The sequence below is a fragment of the Panthera onca genome, chromosome D4, assembly GCF_046562875.1.
Source record: "Panthera onca isolate mPanOnc1 chromosome D4, mPanOnc1 haplotype 2, whole genome shotgun sequence".
Taxonomy (NCBI): Eukaryota; Metazoa; Chordata; class Mammalia; order Carnivora; family Felidae; genus Panthera; species Panthera onca.
Window position 1 is genome coordinate 71,719,406 of NC_138351.1, and position 18,378 is coordinate 71,737,783.

General features: G+C 39.0%; 1 protein-coding gene across 2 annotated transcripts in view; it reads right to left on the reverse strand.

The window, feature by feature from the left end:
* The window catches only part of SVEP1 (sushi, von Willebrand factor type A, EGF and pentraxin domain containing 1), a 205,318-nt gene that overhangs the window by 95,106 nt on the left and 91,834 nt on the right, over positions 1–18,378 (reverse strand). For both annotated transcript variants that reach the window (XM_078436599.2, XM_078436598.2), the window contains exons 10-18: positions 18,271–18,378; positions 17,160–17,291; positions 15,871–16,065; positions 12,192–12,313; positions 10,191–10,299; positions 5,927–6,091; positions 5,133–5,366; positions 3,084–3,245; positions 1,459–1,620 (exon numbers count right to left, since the gene is read on the reverse strand). In XM_078436599.2, the coding sequence (XP_078292725.2) occupies positions 1,459–1,620; positions 3,084–3,245; positions 5,133–5,366; positions 5,927–6,091; positions 10,191–10,299; positions 12,192–12,313; positions 15,871–16,065; positions 17,160–17,291; positions 18,271–18,378 (1,389 nt within the window). The remainder of the gene's footprint in view (positions 1–1,458; positions 1,621–3,083; positions 3,246–5,132; positions 5,367–5,926; positions 6,092–10,190; positions 10,300–12,191; positions 12,314–15,870; positions 16,066–17,159; positions 17,292–18,270) is intronic.

Sequence of the window (18,378 nt, forward strand, 5' to 3'; positions counted from 1 at the left end):
CATGCTTTTTCTGTTCCCAGTGATGCAGCAGAGGTAGGCCAGCGACTTTTTATTTTTAAACAAGTTTCATTGACTTTGCAAAGTACATGCATGGAGTTGGGAGTTCCTGGCAGCAGGGCTCTTAGCCTTAGGGTCATGGCCATTTTAAGTTTTCATTTTTCAGTTTTGTTTGTATCTTCTAGTCTTTATGCTGTATTGGAAAACTGTACATGGTAGGGATGTTAGAAATATTTGAAAACTGAAGCCCTAATCTTTTTATTTCTGTTTAAACCAGTGGCTCTTGGGGCACCTGGGTGGCTCAGTTGGTTAAGCAACCGACTCTTGGTTTTAGCTCAGGCTATGATCTCAATGTTCATGAGTTTGAGCCCTGCATGGGATTCTCTTTCTCCCTCTCTCTCTGCTCCTCCCCTGCTCATGCTGTGTCTCTCTCAAAATAAATAAATAAACTGAAAAACAAACAAACAAACAAACAAACCAGTGGCTCTCAACATTTGGTCCCTGGACCAAGTAGAAGGAGCATCACTAATGAACTAGTTAGAAATGTAAATTTTCAGGCCCCACACCAGACCTGCTGACTTAAAAACTCTAAGGGTGGGGCCCTGCAATCTTCATTTTGAAGCCCTCCATGCTGACATGTGAGACCCAAAATTAGTCATACTCAACTTTTCCTGTTACTTTTTTTTTTTAATGTTTTATTTTATTTTTTTAAGAGACAAGGACAGAGTGCAAGCAGGGGAGGGGCAGAGAGAGAGGGAGACAAGAATCCAAAGGTGGCTCAGGCCCTGAGCTGTCAGCACAGAGCCTGATGCGGGGTTTGAACCCATGAATGCGAGATCATGACCTGAGCCAAAGTCAGAAGCTCAACTGACTGAGCCACCCAGGTGCCCCCCTGTAACTTGTGAATCACTTGGGGAAGGGTATAGAACTTAAAAAGAACACCAGACAAGTTAAATCAGAATATTGGAGAGGAGATAGGGCTTCAGTATTTTTAAAATGTTGATGTAAATGTGCAGATGATTCCAAAGTACAGCCAGAGTGGATAACTGCTCACAAAAACCTTCAAACTATAGGAAATGAAATGTCATAATTCATTGAATGTCTTTTTAGAGTTTCAAGGAACATGAGACAGGACCTTACTTCATAAAGGAGGAAACTAAGTTCCTAGATGAGATATATTTCTACCCTATCATGGAGGCACATGTTTATTAATACTGAATCCTGAGACCAAGTCTTGCACCTTTTTTTGGGATCCTAAAGGCACGAGCACGGTGTTTGTGTTGCTGGTGTTTAGATTTAAGTGTTGACTGGCTGAATGGAAGGAAACTCTCCATGAAGAGACAGTCATTTACTTTCTTTGCGTGCAGTAGACATAACGGTTTTGCTGAAAACATTCCACTCCTCCAGGTATAGAACCTGTATCAGGTGTAAAGAAATAACAACTTTTAAGGCTTTGATTACCTCCACAAGCAGATATGTCCACGGCTCCTCTTTTCACAGTTGAAGTGTTTTCTGGACACGAGAGGCAGCTCCGGGAACCAAATGCTGGCTGGTAGCTGCCCAGTGGACACGATTCACACGTCTCAAGGCCATTTGATGAGTAAGTGCCTTGTTTGCACTGAGCTGAAGAGAAAAACGTAATATGGTTAGGAACAGTTAAGCTATACAAAACTAGCACTTGGTAGGGTACGGTTTTCTGCCTTTTAATTTATTCAGGATACAATGAGGGACACAAAGAACTACATATAGACTGTATTTTAGACTGCCCCGTGCTTCTCTGTACTAGTAAGTTTTAGACTGATTTCTAGTTACTTTCGTTATTGCCTAGCATAGCCACCTAGAAAGTGCCAATAATTGTTTACTTTTTAATTTTTAAAGTTTATTTATTTTTGAGAGAGAGAGAGAGAGAGAGAGAGAGACTGAGCACAAATGGGAGAGGGGCAGAGAGAGAGGGGGACACAGAATCCAAAGCAGGCTCCAGGCTCTGAGCTGTCAGCACAGATCCCGATGCAGGGGTTGAACTCACGAGCCATGAGATCATGACCTGAGCCGAAGTCGGACACTTAACCAACCGAGCCACCCAGGCCCCTGCCAATAAATGGTTTTTGAGTGAAGTTAGAAATCCCATCTCAGAAAGGTACTGTCATAAGAACAAGTTGTACACAGGGGGACTTGGCCTTGTATAAGTTCTCAGCTTGTACGCTATTTCTGGAGTGACAGAAAACAAAACCTCGAATTGGGCTAGAACCTCATAATTACAGTGGTAACTTCATGGCTCTGAGAACTGGCCCTCTTCTGCCCTCCTACCTACAGACCCCATCTGAGGGCTGGCAGAGCAGAGAATAAAAGTAGTCTTAGCATGAAGCCCAGAGAGATTAAGCAACTTTCTAAGATTCAAAGCAGTGGCTTTGTGGTAGGGCCAGAATCCTCAACCCCCAAGTACACCATCCATTCCTTCTGCCTTCGTCCTCCAAATGATGCTCATTTCCAGCACTGCTAATGTTTTTAGCACTTCTAATCACCTAGCGCAACTCTCACGTTTATATTTGTCATTCAGCAACCACATCTGCATTTGCAACAACAGTGAGGGGTGCAGGTCTGAAATTCCTTCTTCTAGGTGTAGCTTATTATAACTTTAACCATGAAAGAGAACATTCCCATCAGGAATGTTTATTGAGAATCACAATAAAATGTTTTTATAAAATCTTGAGATACTTTACCAGAAAGAATACATGCATCTGTACCTATAGTCATTAATTTCCAAGTAAATGGAGAGTTGATCTCATATCAAGTATCATTCTAATATGATTGCTAAGTGTTATGGAAGTCCTTGCCACCAATTAATGTGAGATTCACTAAAAAAAATCTGAGTTATTTGATAAATGTGGATTCGAATTATTGACAGTGGAATTTGACTTAGAGCAATAAAATGTTCCAAAGGGGAAAAAATAGACTTCTTTAAAGTGAGGGAAACATTAAGATAAAAATTAAAAATCGAAAGACAAAAATAATCCTATCTGCCATTGAGACTTCATAACTGGAGATCAAATTCAGGCTTCTGGTCAAAATGTGCACTAAGCCATTACCTTTGCATTCCGAGCTGCTTCTAGAATGGGGATATTCAGTGTAAGTCCCTGCTGGACAGAGTTTGCACTCAAGTTGCCCTTCTTCATCTTGATAGGATCCCGTGAAGCAGCTTTCACAGACAGAATGCTTCAGGGAATAATAGGTTCCCAAAGGGCAATTGACTGAAAAGAAAACGAACAGGAAACACTGAATACAGTAAACTAGAGAAATGGAACATATTTGGGTTCTTTTTTCCTAAGGCACGAAAATAATTAAGCACGCTTCCAAGTACTACTGTTTATGTGTTAAATCTTATTGTCAGAGGTTTACTCACAAGATAAACCTTCCAGAAATGTATTTCTAGAAACCAAGAGTAGATTCTTTTTTGTTTAAGAAAATGCAAATTCTTATTGCCCAAGCTTCAGGCTTCCAAGATAGGGGCTTTAAAGTGTGGATTAAAGAAGATCATCCCGGGAAACACAGAGCTAACAAAGAAAAGGCTGCTGAAAGAAAAGGATAAAACAATGCACATTTAGGTTAATTTGAGGCTTCAAGATCTGAAAAACAGTTCCTTAGCTGTTGCTCTGAATGGCTCCCTTATGAAATGGACTGCTTGTCCATTGCAGCATCGTTTCTAGAAACAAAACCAGGAAAAGGCTGTGAGAGTAAAAGAGATGAGTTAAGCAGACCCCTGTCTCTGCCTACAGGAATTACTGTCCACTGAAGGCAAGTCCGAGGCATCCTCAGACTCAAGGGTTCCCAGGAAACAGGCCAATGTCAGGACCTTCCTTCCTTGGAGATCTGGTCTACTACTTGGCGGACTTGACGTGACTCAGGAATTCTGAGACCACAGTGGAATGTTAAGCCCACTGAAAGGCTGCTTGCAAACTTAGTATTTGCACAGAGAGGATATTTGAAATTAGCACCTAGAGGATTCTGATGTTAAAGTCTATAAGAATTACCTGGGAACTCACTAAAAATTCAGAGTCCAAGGCTCTGCCCCCAAAGTGTCAGATGTATTAGTTCTGGGATAGGACCTGAGTCAAGATGCATTTTGATAAGCACTTCAGATGCTGCTGCTACAGGCTGTCTCAAGACCACACTGAGAAATGCAGAACACTGGTCAAGGTGATTTCTAATTTTTATTCACAAGGTAGGGAGGAAACAAGAGCAGGCTCAGAATGACCACTTTAGTGTGCTTTTGCTGGGCTGAATTGATCACCCAACTGAGCTCTGGGAAAAGCAATAAAAACTGCTGAGGAAGGTTTTCCAACCAGGAGGCAAGATCCCATGCCTACAGAGAGACTGGCACCAGACTCATGTCATTTGGTCCAGTTGAGTGTACAGAACCTGGTTAGAGGAGTTTCCAGTATCTATAAACAATCGGCTTACACGGGAAACAGGCTGGAATTGATCCAGACTGTGGCAGTCGGGGTTAGAAATTAAGGGGCTGGGGGTAAGGAGAATGGGGAATGGCTACTTAATGGTTATGAGATCTTCTTTGGAGGTGATGAAAATATTTTGGTAGCAGTGATGGCTGAACAACATCATGAATGTACTAAACACCAATGAACTTGTACACTTTAAAATGGCTGATTCTATGCCACGTGAACTTGGCATTGGCTACCTGGGTGGGAATCTTAGCTACACCACTTACTGTCTTAAGGGGTAAGACGTACTAACTGCCTAGCCTCTCTTTCTGGCTTCAGTTTTGCCATCCGTAAAATGTGCTTAATAACAATAGCACTTCGCAGAATTGGTAAACAGAATTAAACACGAGAGGTGCTCAGCCAGCCTATGGAAATGGTCCAAAAATATTTGTTATTATTATTACTGGAGATGTTGTTGAAAGCTGTGAACTCTAAGGATCTGAGTCCCATACGTGAAATAGTTTTCTTGTCCTGAACAACAGTGGTTACTTAGACTCCTCAGACAGAATAGTAGTAAGGACCACACAGCAATAGCGAAATGTTTCATTTCAGTATCCCTGTATAGTTGTGAAACAGCTCTGTGCATCTCATCTGACCCACTACGCGCCAGGTATTTTGTATTGCAGGGAAAAGTCTTACCACACATCCGCCCTCTCAGCACTGAGCCTGGTCTGCAGAAAAGGAAAGCCTTTTCAGTCTCCAACGAATTGCTCTCGGCTACAAGCATGTCAGTTTCAAGCTGAAAGGAATACATGGGCTCCTCATTGAGGATCCTTTTCAGTTGATTTGTAATGGTTTCCAAAGTCATAATGAGTCGTTGCTGATTTTCCAGTTCAAGGGTATCATTTCTTTCACTGGGTAATGGCACACTAGCTGAGATAAAAACAAGATGAAATAAAACATAACACGGCACACACGGTGTTTCAGGAAACTGTTTGTAGTTAGTTCTTCAGCAAGAAGAAATGGCATATTTACAATCTTCCAGGAAAGATAAACTCAAACTCAGTCACTACTTACTGAACAACTAGTACGTGGACAATATTAGGAACAATGCAATTTGTTTAAATCCTTCTATTATATGCTGGATCTAGATTGTTTTTATGAAGTTCTCCCATGTAGCATGTTAAATTTCTGCAAGCTCTTGCTTTTTAAAAACATGCCTCAGTGTGTCATGTCAAAATGAATACAAAGAAGGCTACTTGTTGCTGTGAGAATCATAAAATGTATCTGTGATATTAAATTGAAAAGAATGACAAAATTTAGGGGACTGTGCTGTCCCTAGTTTTGGGTTCCAGGATTATTTCCTAAGAATGGTAAGACATGGAAAATTTGCAAAATAGGTTTCCACACCTATATTCAAGGTTTCCACACTTGAAATAGGTTTCAAGACTTCCCCACACTATTGTTTTTTCAAATAGACAGTCTATCCTTACCTGTGATGTTAAAAATTAACTTAATTTTGTGGTTAGATAACGGGGCGCTTCTTTTCATTCGTGAAGATCTGGCTTTGCTGGCACCTGAGGGTGTTTCTTGCACGGAGTCCAAGAAATCATCATAAGAGTAATCCAACCTATTAGCCGCGCCCCAGCCACCAGGCCCTAGACAGTTGGGGCAGAGAAACAAGATTCTACAGTTGCCTCTTTAGCAGCATTTAGATTTTAATGTTAAGCCACAAGTCAGATCGCCCTTGATTATTTCTTAAATTGTCCATAATGAACTGAATGATGTCCATAATGAACTGAATACAGGTTTCTTCTAGAACCTCATAGTTTTCATCTATAATTTTATAATTTTTAGGCACATCACTTTAAATTTAGATTACCAAAGAATTACACCAAAAAGAAGAAAGAAAAGTCTCAGTGGAGCTACCTATGCCTGTAAGCCATTCTATCTTTGAGCTAATAGTTAATTACTTCAGCTTTAGAGGTAAATAGGATGTGGGTGCAGAATTTTAATAAATTCCCATTTCCCTTCAGGGTTTGTTCCATTCTTTTAAAAAATGTTAATATCAGCTTTACGAACTTAATGCACATGAGCAGGTTTCCTTTTGTGGGGATTATTCAAGACAGCTGCATCATACTTTAGAGTGGGGTCAGTTTCTGAAGATAGCATGTAAGTTAAACGTGATGTAACCACGCTGGAGGATGTGACATGGAGACTTGAGATCTTTAGATTCCCTGCATGGATTCAGATTGTAGCTTCTGAATGCATGATGTGAGGGTGTACAGTCCTCATCAAATTACTTTCATCTCTCTGAACCACACTTTCTCCTTTTATAAATTGAGGTCACTATTCGTACCGCACAGGTCTGGGGGATAACTGAGACAATATACATAAACCATCTAGCTCAGTATTTGACTCACTCTAAAACCCCAGTAAATGATGCGAATATTGGCCTGAGTATATTGTTGTTGCTTACTTATGTGCTTTAAATACCAAATTATATTGGGGTGCCTGGGTGGCTCAGTCGGTTGGGCGTCCGACTTCGGCTCAGGTCATGATCTCACAGCTTGTGAGTTCGAGCCCCACATCGGGCTCCATGCTGACAGCTCGGAGCCTGGAACCTGCTTCGCAGTCTGTGTGTCCCCCTCTCTCTCTCTGCTCTCCCCCACTCATGCTCTGTCTCTCTCTCAAAAATAAATAAATATTAAAAAATTATAAATATCAAATTATATTTATACAGGCCTGTCCACCTAAGTAGGCTGTTTAAAAATTTTAAATAAAATTTAAAATAGATTTTTAAATAAAATAAGCTGCTTAAAAATTTTTTTTGTTTAACTTGTTTTGGGCTATTAAAATTGCCTACGATAAATAATTTTGTAAATAACTTTGTTTTTCACTTAAGTGTTTTTCCCACAAGTATTAGGTAGGCATTATAGGAAAACAGATGAGTAAGACCAAAAAAAAAATGTGTAAATTATCTATAATTCCACCACATAGAAGTAACAACTATAGCATTTTAGGCAAGATTTTCTTCTATGGATATATAAACCCACACATACACATTTATGCATACAGATATGTGTAACAGTGGAATAGATATAAACATAAAAGATTATACTATGTGTATATTATTTAGTAATCTTTTTCTAATTTTATCAATGGTATATTATGGCATTTCTGTGTCAAATGTTTTCATAATATTCTCTTCTATGTCTATATACCAAAAAATAACCAGGTTTCTGTTTTCAGACTTTTAGGTTATTTTAAAATTTTGAACATCCTTGTGCATATAGGATTTCATACAGTGTAAGCACCATTATTGAGAAGACATATTCCAATTTCAGAGATGTTCAGATGAAAAATGTACACCTTAGAATTTATGAAATGGAGTACATCTTTGCACATTGGCATGATTTTTACCTTGAGGAATATTCTTAGAAGGAGAATGTCAGGCTTGAGTGTTTTTAATCCTTTTGACACATATTGTCCATTGTCCTCCAATTTCTCCTCTGTGTTCAATATGTGAGTATGCTTTTTTTTTCCTTATACCCTTGCCAAGTTTGGGTGTTACGATTCTTATTTGAATTTGTTAATCTGACAGGTTGAAAATGGCATCTCATTTTAGTTTTCATTTGAATTATAAGACTATCATGAGGTCAAACCATTTATATATATATATATATATATTTTATATATATATATATATATAAAGTATATATATATATAAAGTTTATATATATATATATATATAAAGTATATATATATATAAAGTTTATATATATATATATAAAGTATATATATATATAAAGTTTATATATATATAAAATTTATATATATATAGTATATTTTTCATACATTATGACTCATCAAGTTGTTAGAAAAATTATGCTAATCTTGGGGCGCCTGGGTGGCTCAGTTGGTTAAGCGTCTGACTTCAGCTCAGGTCATGATCTCGCGGCCTGTGAGTTTGAGCCCCGTGTGGGTCTCTGTGCTGACCGCTCAGAGCCTGGAGCTGCTTAAGATTCTGTGTCTCCCTCTCTCTGCCCCTTCCCCACTCATGCTCTTTCTCTCTCTCTTTAAAAATTAAAATGTTTTTTTTTAAATAAATATTATGCTAATCTTGGGACTCTCCATTGTAAAGGCATTCAAGGATGAAGGCTTATCTCTTAGGATCAGTGGTACCATCTGTCCATGTCTGAATCTAGAAAACTGTTATTTTGATCCTTATTGGATGACAAACATTGCCTATCTCAAAGTCTTCTGACGGCAAGTGATTCTCTCTGTGTGTATCCCTAAACCCTCAATAATCTACCTCAGTAACGTGGGAGGGGAAACCTGGGTCACGTGTGGCAGAAGAGGCCTGTTACTCTAGTCATGCCACTACCAATGCCACTTCATGTTTTTCTACCTAAAACTTTAATGTCCGAAATTTTCGCTGAGAAGTTTTATATAATAGTTCAAATGGAGAGAAACCCAAAGTCTACCAACCGGAAGTTGTTTACCTAAGTTACAGCAATTGATTGATTAAATAATAATATGTGGCCCCTGAAATTGAAGTATAATATTTAATAAAGGAAAAATGTCCTCAGTAAAATGTTAACTAAAAATTCAGGTTAATAAAATAATATGGGCACATATACACACATACATGTACAGTTATATGTGTGTATGCATATACATTAGTATATCATATATACATATATTAGTACATTAATGGAATTATTTACAGGATTATTTATGTGGATTATCTTTATTTCATTCTTTGGGTTTTGTCAGTTTTCAAATTTTTGCAATAAACATATATGCAAAATAATATTTCTAAAATTGAAAAAGTATAAAGCAAAGGTCAACATCACTCTTCATGCTAAGTCACTAACAATACAATACATGTGATTAGTGCGAGAAACAAAAAGGATGTCTGCTGTAATGTCAACTAATATTGTCTCAGATAACCTTCTAAGGACTTTATTTGTACCTGTGTTTACTCAATTTATCCTGAGAATGGCCCTATGAGTTTAGAATTCTTATATACCTATTTTATAGGTGAGAAGACTAAGTAAGGCACAGAGTACAAATTTGCTCAAGACCACAAGCTAGCAGGTGGTAGAGCCAGAATTTGGATGTAAGAAGTTGGTGTTAGAGTCCATGGTGCTTAACCATGACACTATTTTGTTATCACTATTATTTTTAAAAACAGTATTCTGGAAGTGTTCGGCAGTTTTATAACAGTGCGATAAAAATCAGAAAAATAATTACTGGAAAGGTTGATGATTTTGCTAATGAAAGACCCAAGAGTGACTACTAAAATCTCCCAGGAATATTAAGGCAGTAAGCAAAATGGCCAGATACGCCAGCAAAAAATCACACACCAGACTTAGGAATGACCTTAATAAAAATGTTTAGAGATGCCATGCAGAAAATATCAAAATTCAACCAGAAGGTATATCCGACCTGAACAGATTGAGTCTTAACATATTCTTGGTGAGGAATCGGAGCATTTTACATGTGTAACTGTTTTAAATTCACAGCCTAATTGCAATTTTAATTGAATGCCATATAAAAACTGCTTTAGTACTATCCTATCATATAAATATTAAACTATCACAATCATAATGTGACTTATTCTTCTTTTTATCACTTCAAGAGTTTTATGGCTTAAAAAAAGTTAATTTTTCTAATTTGCCCCACTCTCCTGGAATTAGTTTATTTTGCAGATCAGTCTTGCAAACCACTGACACTACATAATATAATTACCAATTGCAAAGCCATTTTCATAGTCATAATTATATTCAAGGCAATATTTCTTGGTCAGGTCCTCCAATCTGCAGTCAATGTCATCAGCATCACTACAAAATGATGGGACCTGCAAATAAATAATGAAAAGTATAAAATGTAAATCACATCTCTGTGTGCTTTGGATAAGCCCTTCTTTCCCCTGACCTTCACAATTCTATCCACAGGAGAGAGGAGAGGGCCAGAGCCCTGCATGTTCCTGGACAGACTCCTGGTCCTCCTCCAGGCCCCGCCCCTTACAGCCTCCCGTGTCTGTGAATCACCACAATTATTTTCATGCCTTTTTGTCTCTGTTTATATCACTGATCCCCAGAAGCCCAGAACTCCTGGCATATCTCTTGTCTCTGATCTTTTACCCCATATGGCTCTTTAGATCCCTTTCCTCTGACTTTATCTCCCACCCATCTCCAAGTCCTCAGAACCTTCCTCTGCCCTTTGGAACTCACAGCCAGTAATCAGCGAATCTCCTATTATTTTTTTCATCTCCTTTCTTTCTGTTCCTTTTACCTTTGCTCTCAACGGCATCTCACCTTCTAGCTTCCTCAAACTGTGGGCATAGAGGTGGAGGAAGTATCTTCCTCACTCTTCCCTGCTGTTTCCAGATCATGCTCCCTCACCCCTCCTTAGAGCCTCACAGTCCTGAGGCTCATGGTATAGTAGATGGCCTCTCCATGTGGCCGCTACCAACAGCTTTTCCCCATTCTGCATCACCCCCTCCTTCTAAGAACATCCAGTAACTCTCCCTGCTATAATTGTTGGGGATTTCTGTATCCATCCAGCTAATCCTTCCTTCACCTTGGCTTCTCACTTCCTTTTTCTCTTTCTCCTCATGTCTTCCAGCCTTACTTTGTCACCTGCTCTCATAGCCATACCCTCAGACCTCATCATGCCCGGTAACTGCACCCTCTCCTCCTCTTGGAATTCTTTGACTTCATCAGATTTATAATCCGTTGACCCCTCCATCTCTTCACCGTCTCTCAGCCTGATGTCTCTTCACCTCCTTATTATGAATTATTCCTGAATTACTCTCTCACACGCACCCTTCTTCACTTGTTTGTCTGCAGAACCCTTAACCCTAAACTGATTGCTCTGCTTTGTCCACACATGCACACACCCACATGGTTGATTACAGCTTGAAAGAAAACACACACCTGCTTCTGGCCAATCCTAGCACCTTTCTTTAGCAAATTCATTTGTGCCTTTCTAGAAAATTATTTGGTACCATCACCGCTCTTTCCAAACCTCAACAACTCCTTCCCATCCTTATTCTCTCAGCTGATCATTCTGCATCGTTGTTCACTGAGAAAATAAGAGACATCAGAAAAGATCCTCTGACACACTTTCAGCCATGTATACCCATTCGTGCGTCCGTGTTCCTGGGCACTCTGCCTCCTTGACTCCCCTCTTTCTCTCACACTGCACATCAAATCTACTACCACCAATTCCACTCTTAGAATCTATCCCAAATCTAAGCTGCCTACTCCATTAGGGATTCAAATACGTATAGAACATGTTTCCTGCCTTTGAGATGCTCAACACAAGTTAAATACATTATTTTGCTTTCCTGTAAACATTGAAAGAATCCTCAACAAAAATGCATGAAAAAGAAAGCCCTTTCAGTGTTCAATTATCCCATCCTAAAATAAATACAGCCTACAATGGCATTTTTGTCATACTTTAAATAACAAAGCAGACATTTTCAAACCACATGGACCCCACGCTTCTCTGGCTTTCTGAATCAGAATGTTTTAAAAAGTTCAAAATGTTTTAATAAAGATTCACTTATAATTCATTCCAGACGTCCAAAACATATGACCAATTCCAAATATGAGGGAAAAGTCTGGATTACATAGAGGAGGGAAATCATCAGGACAAGGAATTCCAGTGGCAGGTTACCCTGAGACGCGACGAAAACGCTCAACGGTATCCTTTAAAATATGACAGACAATACTACTGACATACCATTTTCCCCAGGGTAATCTCAAATGCTTCAGAAAACTTCTTCAACAGATCTGTATCATCACAACGAGTTGCTTTGTACAGCATCTCAAAGGACTTGAACCCATGATTTGCAAAACGTTTTACTGGAAAATGTTAGAGAAAACAGTTTCACTTAGCTGGTGTTCCAACCCAAAGATTTAATTGTCTTTGGAGTAATGGTAACTTAGTATTTTAATTCTAAAACAATTTGTGGGATCGTTACAAAAACAGGAGATGACAGTTAGGAAAAGTTTCTAGGCATTATAAACCACGAGCCAAGCAGCACTGTACCGAATTACCCAGTGATGAGTTTGCTTTGATAAATTATTCTTTAGCTTACAACCACGTTAAGAAAATGAGTATTTAAGGGAACAAGAGACGTAAAAATTTTTAAATTATATTTCTGGGAATTTCTGAAAAATCCTGCCTGGGTCAAAGATATCTTTTATGTTTATATAAATTTGTATCATATATGTTTATATTACACTTTTAACCAATAGACACTGAAATTTTTCTAAATATTATGTGCAATCATATTCCTTGAAAGTATAATTTCCACAGAGAATTTCTCCTTGGATCAAAAGCTTGCAGGGTTAGACTTAGCAAGATGTCTCCAAATATTCAGAGACAACGCCTCCTAATAGTATCAGCATTAAAATCCTACTGTCTAGGGGCACCTGGGTGGCTTGGTCGGTTAAGCGTCCGACTTCGGCTCAGGTCATGATCTCAGGGTCTGTTAGTTCGAGCCCCGCGTCGGGCTCTGTTCTGATTACTCAGAGTCTGGAGCCTGTTTCAGATTCTGTGTCTTCCTCTCTCTCTGACCCTCCCCTGTTCATGCTCTGTCTCTGTCTCAAAAATAAATAAACGTTAAAAAAAATTTTTTTTAAATCCTACTGTCTAAATCTGTGATAGAGGTGAATGATACTGCTTCTAATTACTTCCTTCATTTGGGGAGAAAAATAGCTCAAGTAAGCGGGCTTTACCCTTTCTCCAAGACACTGGCATTTAAACTCCATCTATGGTACTGGATCAACTATTAATTCCAAAGAATATTTACACTAGACAAAGATATTGGTTATTTTTATACCAATACACATATTTAAGATTATAGAATAGCTCTAAGTCTAAATCAGATCTAAAGAGAATGTGACTGATCTTTCATTCTATCACACATGTTGGATCTTACTTTATTTTTTTAACTTGTTTTATTTTTTATGTTTTTAAATTTACATCCAAATTAGTTAGCGTATAGTGCAACAACGATTTCAGGAGTAGATTCCTTAGTGCCCCTTACCCATTTAGCCCATCCCCCCTCCCACAACCTCTCCAGTAACCCTCTGTTTGTTCTCCATATTTAAGAGTCTCTTATGTTTTGTTCCCCTCACTGTTTTTATATTATTTTTGCTTCGCTTCCCTTATGTTCATCTGTTTTGTCTCTTAAAGTCCTCATAGGAGTGAAATCATGATTTTTGTCTTTCTCTGACTAATTTCACCTAGCATAATACCCTCCACTTCCATCCACGTAGTTGCAAATGGCAAGATTTCATTCTTTTTGATTGCCGAGTAATACTCCATATTGTGTGTGTGTGTGTGTGTGTGTGTGTGTGTGTGTGTGTGTGTATGTGTGTGTGTATACCACATCTTCTTTATTCATTCATTCATCCATGGACATTTGGGCTCTTTCCATACTTTGGCTATTGTTGATAGTGCTGCTATAAACATGGGGGTGCAGGTGTCCCTTCGAAACAGCACACCTGTATCCCTTGGATAAATGCCTAGTAGTGCAATTGCTGGGTCGCAGGGTAGTTCTATTTTCAGTTTTTTGAGGAACCCCCACACTGTTCTCCAGAGTGGCTGCACCAGCTTGCATTCCTACCAACAATGCAAAAGAGATCCTCTTTCTCCGCATCCTTGCCAACATCTGTTGTTGCCTGAGTTGTTAATGTTAGCCATTCTGACAGGTGTAAGGTGGCATCTCATTGTGGTTTTGATTTGTATTTCCCTGATGATGAGTGATGTTGAGCATTTTTTCATGTGTTGGTTGGCCATCTGGATATCTTCTTTGGAGAAGTGTCTATTCATGTCTTTTGCCCATTTCTTCACTGGATTGTTTTCTGGGTGTTGAGTTTGATAAGTTCTTTATAGATTTTGGATACTAACCCTTTATCTGATATGTCATTTGCAAATATCTTCTCCCCCATTCTGTCAGTTGCCTTTTAGTTTTGCTGATTGTTTCCTTTGTCGTGCAGAAGCTTTTTATTTTGATGAGGTCCCAGTAGTTCATTTTTGTTTTTGTTTCCCTTGCCTCCGGAGACGTGTTGAGTAAGAAGTTGCTATGGCCAAAATCAAAGATGTTTTTGTCTGCTTTCTCCTCGAGGATTTTGATGGCTTCCTGTCTTACATTGAGGTCTTTCATCCACTTTGAGTTTATTTTTGTGTATGGTGTAAGAAAGTGGCCCAGGTTCATTCTTCTGCATGTCGCTGTCCAGTTTTCCCAGCACCACTTGCTGAAGAGACTGTCTTTATTCCATTGGATATTCTTTCCCGCTTTGTCAAAGATTAGTTGCCCATACGTTTGTGGGTCCATTTCTGGGTTCTCTATTCTGTTCCATTGATCTGAGTGTCTGTTCTTGTGGCAGTACCATACTGTATTGATGATTACAGCTTTGTAGTAGAGCTTGAAGTCTGGGATTGTGATGCCTCCTGCTTTGGTTTTCTTTTTCAAGATTGCTTTGGCTATTCGGGGTCTTTTCTGGTTCCATACAAATTTTTGGATTATTTGTTCTAGCTCTGTGAAGAACACTGGTGTTATTTTGATAGGGATTGCATTGAATATGTAGATTGCTTTGGGTAGTATTGACATTTTAACAATATTTGTTCTTCCTATCCAGGAGCATGGAATCTTTCTCCATTTTTTTTGTATCTTCTTCAATTTCTTTCATAAGCTTTCTCTAGTTTTCAGTGTACAGACTTTTCACCTCTTTGGTTAGATTTATTCCTAGGTATTTTATGGTTTTTTGTGCAGCTGTAAATGGGATCGATTCCTTGACTTCTCTTTCTGTTGCTTCATTGTTGGTGGGACCTTACTTTAAATATAAGCTCTTCTGCAGACTATAAGGTTATACTTTAAGTTCAAGTTTATAGATCAAGAACAGTAAGTCTCTTCAGGTATTTCTGATAAATAACAATAAGAGGGCCAAGATGGTTTTGCTTTAAACTGAATCTTGTCCTGTAGCAATTCAACCAATAACCAGTCTCTGGGGGGGGCTAACATTTTAAATCAAGGGATGAACATTTCTCTTATCCACAGACATTTCAAATTCATGGCACCATTTTTTCCTAATCCCTATTGTAAGGCAGTTTTCCTCTTTAATGGTCAGAAATGTGCACACACCCAGGGGTGCCTGGTTAAGTGTCTAGGTGCATTTGGTTACGTGTTCAACTCATGATTTCGGTTCAGGTCATGATCTTACAGTTCGTGAGATGGAACCCTGTGTCAGGCTCTGTGCTGACAGTGCGGAGCCTGCTTGGGATTCTCTGTCTCCCTCTCTCTCTGCCTTTCTTTCTCTCTCAAAATAAATAAACATTAAAAAAATGTACACACACCCAAACACATACTCACATATATGAAAGGAATCCAGAAAAAAAAATGAAAACTTACTAGCACAGTCTGGCCATTCAGTGGAATATGGCGGCCTCCATATGCCATCTTCATAAGCACAGTAATAATTCTCAGTAGACCCTTCTGTGAAATCATAGCCTTCCAAGCAACTTAATGTGCAGTTAACTCCAGCACTATCTTTAGTGCATATAAAATCCCCATTTATTGGTGTGAATGGAACTTCACAGGGAGAACCTGTATAAAAAAATTACACTATTTATATACAGTGGTATAAACAATATAAATTAAATTCCATGAGTTTAAGGTGATGTTTGAAAAGAATTCCCTTTCCACCACTCTTCCTAGAAAAACTTTTACCATAAATCCTTGTGACAACGGACACTTTTTGGTTCCGAGGTGGACACAGTTGAAAAGCTGTACCTATGTGGAATCAGAATTAGAGGCTGTGCAGGGGCGCCTGGGTGGCTTGGTCGGTTAAGCATCCGACTTCGGCTCAGGTCATGATCTCACGGTCCGTGAGTTCAAGCCCCGCGTCGGGCTCTGTGCTGACAGCTCAGAGCCTGGAGCCTGTTTCAGATTCTGTGTCTCCCTCTCTCTCTGACCCTCCCCTGTTCATGCTCTGTCTCTGTCTCAAAAATAAATAAACGTTAAAAAAATATTAAAAAAAAAAGAATTAGAGGCTGTGCAAATTTTATGAAATGCTAAAAGTTATTTCTGAGTTGGGGTTGCTGTTTGTGGCGTTCCTTTAATAAGAGAGAAAAGTAGATAACATTACGTAGCAAGTACATCTTCAGAACCTGTCTCCTCAGTTATTTGAAGGAGAATTGTGACCATAATATTTTGTACCTTTAGGGCAAATGATAACGAAGCGTTAATTAAAGACTACCTTGGAAGAGGTGCCTGGGTGGCTCAGTCGGTTAAGCGTGCACCTCTTGGTTTCAGCTCGGGTCATGATCTCATGGTTCCGTGACTTCGAGCCCTGCGTTGGGCTCTGTGATGGCAACACCAAGCCTGCTTGGGATTCTTTCTCCCTTTCTCTCTCTCTCTCTCCCTCTCTCTCTGCCCCTCCCCCACTCACACTGTCTCTGTTTCTCTCAAAATAAAGAAATAAAGGTTAAAAAAAAAATAAACTGAAAAAGACTACCCTGGAAGAAAATATTTCTACCTACCGTCAGGTGAAGCAATAATAATCGGAAACGTAAATAATAAAATCTGTCAGTATTCTAAATTTACAAATCTGCTTCACACAGCCTATTTTCTGCCATAAAACATAGCAATTAAACGTAACAAAGGTCAACCAGATTTTTCGAGGCTTACGAAGAGAATACCTTTTATGACAACGTGGATGTCACATGTTCTGTTATTGCCCGAGGGGTCCGTGGCTGTATATTGCACTATAGTCTCCCCATGAGGGAAAAGGTCTCCTGGTGTATGGCTTCTGGTGATGATCAATACAGCCCCTAGAAGGGAAAGAAGGGATTTAGTTGTGGGGTGACTGGCCTGCAGTCACTTTACTTCTTACTTTTTTTGATTTGAATTTTCATTTTCTATTTATGCAAACCAGATGGGCACGCAACTTATGTTGATTTGGCCACTAGTGAGAAACAAACGATGTTACGCTATAACGCAGAAGTAGCAGACTCAAAAGGTTCGTTAGATTAAGGCATTCTTGCTGAATCGGTGATTTTCCTCAAATGGGTCAGTCTGTTGGGACCCTGGAGAAACTTAATTAAGCCATCTATATAATTTGCATTTTTTATTATTATTTACTGGGCGTTAGTGAAACCTCTAACATGAAATTCAGTTGTGTTTGCTCTTTTTTTTTTTCTGCTGTCCTATGAACTTTTATCATTTCGGGGGCATATGTTTAAGAAATGAGCATGAATACATAAACTGTACTAAAGATACGAATAAAATGCATAGTTTATGCCTTCAGGCATAATATAAGCTTAGAGATTCAGTGAATTTATAGAAATCTTCAAGTCCTCCTAGTACAGGTTTAATAAATGTCCGCTAAATACTGAATGAAGGCAGGGAACCTAAAGAATGGGTAAGATTAATAATATTAAATGACATGTAATTATCCTAGATTAAAACATATTACCTTATGTGATTATTCATACCACTTAGACAAGATGTAATTTGCTTTTCATTTCTTTTATCCTTTCAAAAGCTTTTAAGGGGTGCCTGCGGGTCTCAGGTGCTTAAGCGTCCAACTTTAGCTCAGATCATGATCTCATGGTTCAGGAGTTCAAGACCCAGATGGAGCATAGAGCTATCAGCATAGAGCCCGTTTGGATCCTCTGGCCCCCTCGCTCCCTGTCCCTCCCCCCACCCTCTCTCTCACTTTCGCTCAAAAATAAACGTTTTAAAAAAGCTTTTAAAAAGGAAACATAATTCAGTGTTACCATGCTGACCACAAAATCCCTGGGCTCGCACCTGAGTTGTCTGAGAACTGAGGCTCATCCCAGGTTGCAGCATGCTCCTTCTCCGAGACCTGAATCGGAGGTGGGGATCTGCACCAGTCTATGCTAGGCGGTTCCACGT